The following is a 10,409-nucleotide window of genomic DNA, read 5'->3' as shown; positions in this document are numbered from 1 at the left end:
CCTAAATATAGGCTCTTTAAAAGAGGGGAGGAGGCTTCTCAAAGGAAGATCAAAAACACTTTCAGCTCACAGTGTGATGGTTAGAGGTCAGTCTATGGTCTGTGAAATAAATCATACACAACAGAATACACTTGTTGTTTCCTCAAGCAACATTTTCAAGGTGATTATCATTAGAAAATTAAGTTACGCCTGTCCTTCGAAACAGATTTGAAAGATTTGACATTAATATCTGGACTAAGCTTCCAATTTGACAATAGCTTGTTATTTTAATATAACTTTAATTCACCAAATATCTCTGTTTGACTGACTGTATTGAAATGACTGCAGTAATGACTGTCACTATAATATTACTGTGAATTTAGAGGTTTATATATTAAATTATATTAAGATATTGCCCTGTGTTTGAAGACCTATTAAGTATGCTTTAATACTGCTTTAACACTTTAGATTCTAATACTGGTTCTAAAATGTATGTATTAAATGTCTTAACATTTGACTTATTATATGGAGGTAGCTCTTAATGATAACATTACCACAAAATCAGCATATCTGATAAAATAAATGAATTAATACAACTGTGGGGTTTCTTTGAGTATGCATAAAGAGTTTGAGAGTTTGGTTTGTGCACTGGAGTCTCTTGCAGGGGTTTGGACTCATGAATATCAATCTTTGTCACAGCCACAAATTTAATTTAAAGCTGCAACGTTGAGTACGTTGACACCTAGTGGTGAAAGAAAATTGCACGGCTTATTTTGGCTGTCAAACCAACCATTCACGATGATTCACCATCCAGTTGGTTGAATCCGCCGTCATTCTGCTGCCCATAACAAATTAAAACGTGAGTCCGTTGAGCGCAGGGTTGCCAGGTTTGACTGATCTTATATTCTTTCCTCTAGTTTTCGATTAGATTAGATTCATCATGTAAAGTTACATTTTGGTATTCACACAGCATTCGGTATAATTGTAGTTACCGAGTGAATAAATAGAAATACAACATGGAAAAGTCATACATTTAAAGTGTCAAATTAACTGAACCCCTCCTCCATACTAGTTTTTCCAAGGACACAAATATCAATAATAAAAAGGGACACAAAATAACCACCATGGAGAAATATTTGCTGTTGTTTTGTGTCTCTGCCTGTCTGTTTTGATTTAATTATTCCTTTTTTTGCATAATTGCATGACACAATAAGATTGATTTGTGTCTATTTTGTTATTTGTGTCTTGTTTACTAATATATTGTCTCTGTCTGGAATATTGATAATTTTTCATCACTTGCCTATTTTTGACTATTTATTGTAAATTTAGCAGTATATTGCACACTGCAGAGACCAGATAATTTCTATCAAGGGGATTTTTTTTCTCAAATCACGCTCATGTTTAAATGTAGTTTTATGATGACACTGAGGCCTGTGAATATTTGAACAGCGTAGATGGGACATCACAGAAACAGAATCTGGCAACCTGCCTCCGCTCTGACGTACCGAGCTCACAGTGCAGTGTGCATCTGGAAGTTGTCGCCATCATAAGTGGCTAAATAGTAAGCTAGCTCTCAACCCAGTCAGCCGTTGTGTTCGAAATTATATTGTTAATGATATCGTTTAACCTCTAATTGTCGCATATCGAGCTTTTGTTAAAAGCTGCTGTGATGTTATTAACTAGTAAACTCGTCTAGGCCTTCTGAAGTGCTGTGTCGTTCACTTAGACCAGCAGCAGAAGCTATTTCAGAGCACATATTAGCAGGCTGGAGTCTTGAGAAGCAGCGAAGGGGCGGTGGGTCTGCCACAACCAGCTAGCGAGTCCGCTAGTTTGCTGGCTAGCTGGTGAATAAACCAGCAGGCACTTGGTGTTTAAGTGAGTAAAGTCACGGTTGTGTGCTTTGCTACAAACTCAACTGCTGTCAGCTGTTAAGTTATTAACGGACCGGAACCAAGAAGCTAACATCGCCACAAAGCTAGCCTCAACTCCGCTGAGGAACCTACTAGATTTGAAGCTAACAGCTTGGTAGCCTGCCAGAATTGGTCTGTGACGGTGAGGTCTGGTAAACTGGAGCTGGCATCGTCACATTTCCGTCTTTAACAGGTACGTTCAACCATTGTGGGGTACCCCCACTTATATAGAGACATGTTTTGTTGTTACCTTTTCTGCTGAAGCCACACACTTCAAGTCTCAACGCTTACTCCCACAAGCCAGATCTCTATTGTTATAAGTTCTTAGTTCTCCATCAGAGGATACGCCGTCGTTTATGTAGTTTGTTATTAATCTGTTTGAGGGATTTTTCTGTATCATGCAGCAGGCTGCTGGGCCTGACAGGATGTCTGAAGGCGAGAACAAACAGGGCCTGGACAGTGCGCAGGAGGTGAAGCCGGAGCCCATGGCTGCTGCACCCACCGGCCAAGGAGTGGCATCGGTGTCCCCACCAGTGTCCATGGTGACCCAGCCTCCTGCCGCTGCTGCCACAGAGGATGAGGAAGAGGAGAGTGAGGATGAGTCAGAGATTTTGGAGGAAAGCCCATGTGGACGCTGGCAGAAACGCAGAGAAGAGGTAGGGAAGCATATTCGTAGAAGTTACCTGGCTCATATTGTCATTCGTGTAGTTATTTTTGGTAGTTCAGATAAAGTAAGATGGCATCTGACCAGTATTTTGATCATTAACTGTAACTTGGTCACTGTGTTTTTTCAGTGGCTGGAAAAGATCATTTGTAACATGTAACTATTAACTTCCCAACATTTGGTGAACATGACACCTGATGAATTTTCTTTTCGTCCCTAAAGGTGAATCAGCGCAATGTCCCAGGGATCGATAATGCCTACTTGGCCATGGACACAGAGGAAGGAGTTGAGGTGGTGTGGAATGAGGTCATGTTTTCAGAGAGGAAAAACTTCAAACTGCAAGAGGTGGGTGCAGAGTCAGGCCAGTGCAGTAAAATACATCCATGGCATATCTAGGCCATCTCTTAAACTCGTTAGGAGTGAAATGTGCTAACAAGGTTTTAAGGACTATTTTCTTATGTGCTTTGTTTCTTTTTTTTATGTGACCTTATTGTGGACACCTGCTGGTTTGTATTTTCCTCTGTCGATTTAAGCTCCTTATACAAGTGGTCAGACTTGTTTCTGGCAGCACCTTAGCAAAGTGCACACTGGAGCTGCAGAAACAATTCTCAGTCATTAGTTTGGATGAAAGTTTGCAGACCTGAGGACAATGGCATGTTTTTTTTCCCAAGGTTTTTACTTGTGCATACTGTTTGGTATTCTGGGCAGATCTGTGGTTCTTCTCCTTTGAGTTATCCTTAACTACTGTGTAAAGTGTTCCTCAGGGACAAGTTGAAAACAGCTTTTTATTGTGCATTTTCTATAAGTTTTTATATCAGTATGGTGTGTAAAGCCCAGAAATACCTTTTGATCTCACACTTCCAGGCTGTCTAACCATTAAGGCCGTCTGGCCAAAACAAGGCCACTCCATCAATGCTGAAGTATGATAAATTAATTTAAGTCTAAATGTCCAGATCTTTTGGAATAAACGCACAAGTTCTTGATTAGGTTCTTCATTTGTTTCTTTTATGTCACCCACAGGAAAAAGTCAAAGCCGTGTTTGACAATTTGATCCAGTTGGAACACTTGAACATTGTGAAGTTCCACAAGTACTGGGCTGATGTCAAAGAAAACAGAGCCAGGGTAAGAGATCGTATCAGGGAAAAACAGTTCCTTCCTATCTCGTGGATAAAATGATGATGATGATGGTGGTCCTCATGCTTTTTTCTCTGTTTATTTATTTGCAGGTCATATTCATCACTGAGTACATGTCATCAGGAAGTCTAAAACAGTTTTTGAAAAAGACAAAGAAAAACCACAAGACTATGAATGAGAAGGTGTGTAAACCTCACACACAACAATTTCTGAAATGTACTTACTTGGAAATTACACTGATAAGATGAGAACTGTTGATGGAAATCCTCTTCAGCTCGTTTTGTTTCAGTTTGTCTCTTTTCTGTCGACAGGCCTGGAAGCGCTGGTGCACACAGATACTGTCTGCTCTCAGGTTAGTTTGGCTCTGTGCTGCTCTGTGTTACTGAATGAATTGTGTCGGGCAGGGCGATGAGTCACAGCTCAAATGACAGGATTTGTTTGTACTTTGGTGTAATGATTCTTCTCGTCTTAAAGTTCAGTTTAGACCTCTTTTTAACAGCAGGTTTCACCTCTCAATAAAGAGGAGAAATAATAAAACAGTGATGACGCAATCACTGCACTCTCCCTGCATTGCACCTTGTAATTATTGTTCACTTTTCTTTAGTTACCTTCATTCTTGTGAACCTCCGATCATCCATGGTAACCTTACCTGTGACACCATCTTCATCCAGCACAATGGCCTCATCAAGATTGGCTCAGGTGGGCACAAGAGTTTTCAGAAATTAAGATAATTGTAGACTGTCAAACTAGTTCTACACTCCCCTTAAGTCGTATTTAATTTTACTTCCAACCAATTATCATCATTGCTATTTTTAAATAGTTTCCCTTCATTCTTTCAGTTGCTCCAGACACCATCAATAACCATGTGAAAACCTGTAGGGAGGAGCAGAAGAGCCTTCATTTTTTCGCTCCTGAATATGGAGGTAAGATCCTGCTGGTTTAATGTTTGTGTCTGTTACCGCTGAGCTTTACGGCTTTTTCTGTGATACTGATTTGCGCTTCAATGCTTCCAGCTGTTGCCAATGTCACCACAGCGGTGGATATCTATTCCTTTGGAATGTGCGCCTTAGAGGTGAGAATAGACCTTATTTTACTCTTAGCTATTGGTCTCACAATAACAAATAAACTTACTAATTCTGTCAACAAAATTTGAGGGTATAGTTTGTCTGAAAAGCAACTTCTTGTTTTGAAATGTGCTGGACTAAAGGTGATGCAAAAATCCAACTTTAGACAGTGTTGTTATTTAATAGGAAATTAAGCGTTTTTAACATTCAGGCAAATGGAAATCAGCACGGCTTCAGCCTAAAAGTAAATGCACAAATACTTCATCCCTGGTTTTAAAAGTACCTTCAGTTCTGAAATATTTACTTTTGTCACATGACACTAGATGCAGTTCACTTATGTTTTGTGTTTATGACTCTATTCTTTGTCCAATTACATCATCAGATGGCTGTATTGGAAATCCAGAGTAATGGAGATTCGTCCAATGTGTCTCAAGAAGCCATAAACAGTGCCATTCAGTTCCTAGAGGACCCATTGCAACGGGTAAGTGAGGAAGAAGCAGGGTCCGGAAGTCCAAGTGGCTGTTCAGGAGCAAAAATGAACAAAATCTTGTTGTTTTTTTCCCCCCGCACTGAATCATTCTCAGGAATTCATCCAGAAGTGTCTAGAGGTAGACCCGAGCAAGCGGCCTACAGCCAGGGAGCTGCTGTTTCACCAGGCCTTGTTTGAGGTGCCCTTACTCAAGCTGCTGGCTGCACACTGCATCGTCAGCCACCAGCGTAAGTCTACAAATACACAAAATGTGTCCTATACTTAAATACTGTCTTCACTTCAAAGATGCAGTTACCCCTTTGTTGCAGAGGCTTTTGCTGCTGGCACACCGACGGCACATTTGAGCTCAGCAGTGTATCTGCAAGCTTCATGCTGCAATCGAACACTTTAACTAACTGTTAAAGTGTTCGAAGAGGTTTGCTGTCAGTAAACATCTTGAGTCACTGTCTCTAGAAACTAAAGACCAAGTCCGGAACCTCGGCGTGCTGATAGACTCAGACCCGACCTTCAACAATCATATCAAATCAGTCACCAAATCAGCCTTTTATCAACTTAAGAACATATCCAGAATTAAGGGTTTCATGTCCCAAACAGATCAGGAGAAGCTGATTCATGCTTTCATCTCCAACAGACTTGACTACTGTAACAGTCTTCTGACTGGACTCCCCCAAAAGAGTCTCAAACAGCTGCAGCTCATTCAGAACGCTGCAGCCCGAGTTTTAACCAGAACAAAGAGATCAGATCACATCACCCCAGTTCTCAAGTCTTTACATTGGCTCCCGGTCAGATACAGAATAGATTTTAAAGTTCTGCTGCTCGTCTACAAATCACAGAATGGTTTATGTCCAGAATACATGAATGACATGCTAGCTGAGTATAAACCCAGTAGAGCTCTGAGATCTGCTGACTCAGGTCAGATAGTGGAGCCCAGAGTTCAAACTGGACCCGGTGAAGCAGCTTTTAGCTGTTATGCTGCACACAACTGGAACAAACTACCAGCAGAACTGAAATCAGCCACAACTGTAAGCACTTTTAAATCAAGGTTAAAAACATTTCTCTTTCGGTGTGCTTATGGTTGAGTTTATATCTCTCTTTTTCCCCTCTTCTTTGATTGCTTTAATTTTTATTCTATTTTTAGTTTTTTTCTTTAAATTGCTTGTTTTTATGCTGCTTTATGCTTTTAAATGCCTTGTCTTTATGCAAAGCACATTGAGTTGCCTGTGGTATGAAATGCGCTATATAAATAAAGATGCCTTGCCTTGCCTTGCCTTGTTAATGCATCTTAGAGTTTGACATGCTTCTAATGGCTAACACTGAAATATTTTCTGTCTGTGAGGACCATATTGTCCTACCAACTGAATACCTACCAACTGCCACTAGACAATGATGGCTGTAAAATTTCTACATGGATACACATGACCTTAATTTGCTAGTATTACAGCTCTGTACTGTAATGCAACTTATTCTCTCCAATAGTGCCATGTCTTTTTTTTTCCCGTTACTTATGAACATCATCATAAAACATATCGGCATAGTGTTTGCTTAGCGGTTAGCTGGGTACACCTCAAACAAAGAATATGCTGATCAGTCAGAGCAGGCTGGGCTTTTTATTGAATGTTGGCCTTAAAGTTACATGAGCTAGAACACAATATTTCAGTGTTTAAAGAGATGTTGCAGCACAGTATGTCTGACAGAATTGATATATTATTTCAACACTGTTTTGTTTCTTTATTTGTAGACATGATTCCAGAAAATGCTTTAGAGGAGATGACAAAGAACATGGATCCCAACCTGGTAATCGTCGAGGCCAAGGAGGGAGTTCAGATGAAGTAAGTCTGTTAAACAGTAGACCACATCAGTTGGTAATCTTTGATCAACTTAATTTCATTTCAGTCACAATGAAATACTGAGATGACAAAATCTTTTGAGAACCTTTGGATATCCTGATAAAGTTTAAAGTTTTATTAAAGTATGAATTTCTAGTGATCTGACTGCTAACTGCGTACATGTGACACTTCCCTTACACCAGGCTCTCCCAGTTCCCTGCGCTTGAGCTGGACAAGTTTCTGGAAGATGTGAGGTAAGAAAATATTTTTGCTTTAAGAAGAAACTTATTTTGAATCATATTTAGAAGCTTTTTACTGGAATTAGGTGGTAAAGTTGAGTAAGATTTGTTTTCACTAAACTAAAACAACATCGAGGGTGAAAATGGGGAAACCGAAGTTGCAATGCTGCTGAATATTTAAGGCTGTACTTATAAACATAGTTGTTTACTAATCAAAAGCAGTTTTTGGAACCTTCTGTAAATAGTAGCTGCTACATTTTAAAATAAAACATTTTATATCATGTCCCAAGCTGATGTTGTAGTGCTTTCTCACTCTGTTTTTGCAGGAATGGGATATATCCTCTTACTGCATTTGGGATCCCGTGTCCACAGCAACCTCAGCAGGAGGCTGTGAAGTCGCCCATAGTTCCTCCCTCAGAGAAAACTCCGACTCCTGAACCTGCAGAGGTTGAGACGAGGAAGGTGAGAGCTTAAAGTATGGAGGGAGTTAAAGCACAGAGGGCCAATGTATCAGATGTCCTTTTTTTGCATTTACTGTATAATCTGCTGTTTGTTATTCCTCCAGGTTCTTCAGATGCAGTGTAATATTGAGCCAGTTGATGAGGGCACGAAGCATCATGTAAGTCCCAGATGAGTGATTGAGCCTTTTTACTCTTTAGTATCTCAGTATATATTTGTTGTTTGTGAAAAGCTTTTGTGTCCAGTTATATTTTTTATTGACTTTTTTTTAAATTTTTTTTGTTCTCCACTCAGCTGACATTGTTGCTGAAACTTGAAGATAAACTGAACAGGCACTTGAGCTGTGATTTGTTACCAAGTAAGTATCTTGACTGCAAAGTAATAATTCACCATGCTGTCACACTCGGTTTTAAAAATCATTGCCTTTTGATGTGAAGTTACGTAGGAGTTGAACTGCTTTGTTAGTACAACGCAGTGTCGTTGGTTGGCTGCAGAGGTTGAACTCAAAGTCATTCTTTTTTCTACATTTAGTGTATCTAATTTAAAGTGATGTGCGTGGTCAGTGTAGTCTTGTGGTCTTCCTCACTTCCACCTGGTGTTTTTGGCACATAAATACTGCCTGCAGACATTGGCTTTCACCAGTGATTTTATAAAAACAAACAAAACACCTCTGACACCGACTTCATTACCTTTAAGGCATTAACATTTGATACTTAATGCTGCCACGTCGGAGCTGTGACATACAGGGACAGATACCCGAACACGTCATCATTATTTAAGTGCTGTTTATTTATTTCTTTTTGCTCAGATGAGAACGTGCAGGAGCTGTCTGTGGAGCTCGTTCAGCTGGGATTCATCAGTGAGGCAAGTGGAGCTCATCTTTCTGACCCGATCAAACGCTCGGGCTGTTAAAGAGTTGTTGTGAAACCACAGTCGAAGGCTTTGTTTCACCTTGTCTCTCCATTTCAGGGAGATCAACCACGACTCGCATCCGTTCTTGAGGAGGCCTTCTCGAAGTTCTACAGCCGGAATGGTTCTCTCAACCCGGTGACGGTGTCCTCATAGCCGAGGACTCGCCGGGCCTTCTCTCAGCCCTCCTCGTCATCTCCAACAGGACTAGCTTTTGCTCCATGTCTGAGTTGCAGGAAAGCTTTGCGAGGACAGAGGAGGAAGCCTTGGTCTGATTGCAGATCCTGCAGCCTGTCCTTGAATCTTCTTGTGGGAAAAGCTGCCACTAAGTGGTTGTCGCTTTTTTATCTATTTTTGTTTCCCCACACAATACAGCCATCTGCTTCTCTTTTGAAAGAGGAAATCCTAGTTGCAACTTAATGGAAAGTACAAGTGTTCTCACTGTTTTGGCTTATTTCCTCCAGTTCTGAAGTAGAAAAGAAATGTTAGAAGTAAGCAAAATCATACAGATAACAACAATATCTCCTTAAGTCAGTGTTAAAATTGTATTTTAAACATTTTTACTTAAAACTGTTTGATAGCTGTCTGAATGTATGTTGTCCCAGCATACTGAGGTGTGTGTATTATGTTGTGAGGTGAATTCTGGTTGTCTGATCCTTCAAACTTTCTCTAAAGCAGTGATTGAGGTATCTTCTGGCCTCATATTAGTTCTGAAAGACTCTGAAATGCATCAGACTTGTACAGAAACAGAAGCAGCTTCAGTTTTAAATTAAGATCCTATTGTTGTACAACATAGTCATGAAATATTCAGCTGCAACACAATCAGATGAGCGAGTTAAAATGTTCAAAGAAATCAAAACTATTTATTTGTGTATTTCTTCCTAACTGTCTGATGTACTTCACTTCCAGCACCAAGGCTGGTAACTGTTTGAATGTATGCGTTTCCATTTTCTTTAAGTCATGCTGTTATTTTCCATAAAGAATTACTGTGGTCCAACTGCTATAAGTAGAACATTGCAGCATGCAGTCGTCAGTCCTGGCTCAATGAAATGTCTTTTAGGTGGCATCTTATACACAAGAGGTTGGTTGGATAGTTGAGGAATTATGTTTGAGCACAATATGGAAACTGATGTATGGAATAAAGTTGCTTCTGGACTTGGTTCAGTTCTCCATTTTAGGATTTAGTGTAATTCATCACGGAGAGAAAGTTCTGTCTGCGTACGCCTAGACTTTGTGGAACGTTCGGTTCCCCTCACGCCGAGATGTTCTGCCCAACACTGTTTTTCCGCCTCTTTGGCCCAGTTCAATCTTATCTGTTAACTATTTTAGGATCTCTGCTAGTTTGCACACCTGTACCCTTCTGTATCCTGTTGGAAATGTCCTGCGCACACCAACAGGAGGAGCGTAGACTATTTGGAAATGGTGTCGTTGGTGATCCAGTCTCGTTGATGCTGCGACTACCTGCTGACCGCGGTCTGTAGATACAAGTGTGGGACCGCCTGACATGCTTGTACCCATCTCGTGCACTGTATGCTGGACACTGTTTTCACATTGCTTTTACCTTTTTTTTTTTTTTTTTTTTTCCACTTCCCAAAATAAAATAAAAAAACACATTATCAGCAAACCTGTCTTTGTTTTGTCTTACTTTACAGCAAACTGATAATCTTTCATGATTAAATATGAAAACCTTTTCAATTGTGGTTCCATGAGTTTTGAATCAGGTGCATTTATGCTA

General features: G+C 40.1%; 1 protein-coding gene across 1 annotated transcript; it reads left to right on the top strand.

Annotated features, from left to right (window-relative positions):
• The first annotated feature begins 1,492 nt into the window (after window positions 1-1,492).
• nrbp1 (nuclear receptor binding protein 1) lies at window positions 1,493-10,298 on the top strand. The gene is made up of 18 exons (XM_075458486.1): window positions 1,493-2,082; window positions 2,294-2,545; window positions 2,776-2,898; window positions 3,574-3,675; window positions 3,780-3,869; window positions 3,999-4,039; window positions 4,292-4,386; window positions 4,527-4,610; window positions 4,701-4,759; window positions 5,134-5,232; window positions 5,336-5,468; window positions 6,980-7,070; window positions 7,271-7,321; window positions 7,633-7,768; window positions 7,872-7,925; window positions 8,060-8,123; window positions 8,574-8,629; window positions 8,735-10,298. Exons 2-18 carry the CDS (start codon window positions 2,315-2,317, stop codon window positions 8,828-8,830), a joined length of 1,605 nt encoding a protein of 534 aa, XP_075314601.1. The 5' UTR covers window positions 1,493-2,082; window positions 2,294-2,314; the 3' UTR covers window positions 8,831-10,298.
• Window positions 10,299-10,409: the final 111 nt, after the last annotated feature.

Source organism: Odontesthes bonariensis, chromosome 24 (genome assembly GCF_027942865.1).
Source record: "Odontesthes bonariensis isolate fOdoBon6 chromosome 24, fOdoBon6.hap1, whole genome shotgun sequence".
Taxonomy (NCBI): domain Eukaryota; kingdom Metazoa; phylum Chordata; class Actinopteri; order Atheriniformes; family Atherinopsidae; genus Odontesthes; species Odontesthes bonariensis.
Note: the sequence above shows the minus strand (reverse complement) of the source record. Positions and strands in the feature narration are given on the sequence as shown.

What these genes read in the sequence shown, in the direction of transcription:
- nrbp1 (XM_075458486.1), top strand. Translation starts at nt 2,315, where the DNA reads ATGTCTGAAGGCGAGAACAAACAGGGCCTGGACAGTGCGCAGGAGGTG. An exon ending in CAGATACTGTCTGCTCTCAG is followed by an intron (nt 4,040 to 4,291) that starts GTTAGTTTGGCT and finishes ACTTTTCTTTAG; the next exon opens with TTACCTTCATTCTTGTGAAC. An exon ending in TTTCGCTCCTGAATATGGAG is followed by an intron (nt 4,611 to 4,700) that starts GTAAGATCCTGC and finishes CAATGCTTCCAG; the next exon opens with CTGTTGCCAATGTCACCACA.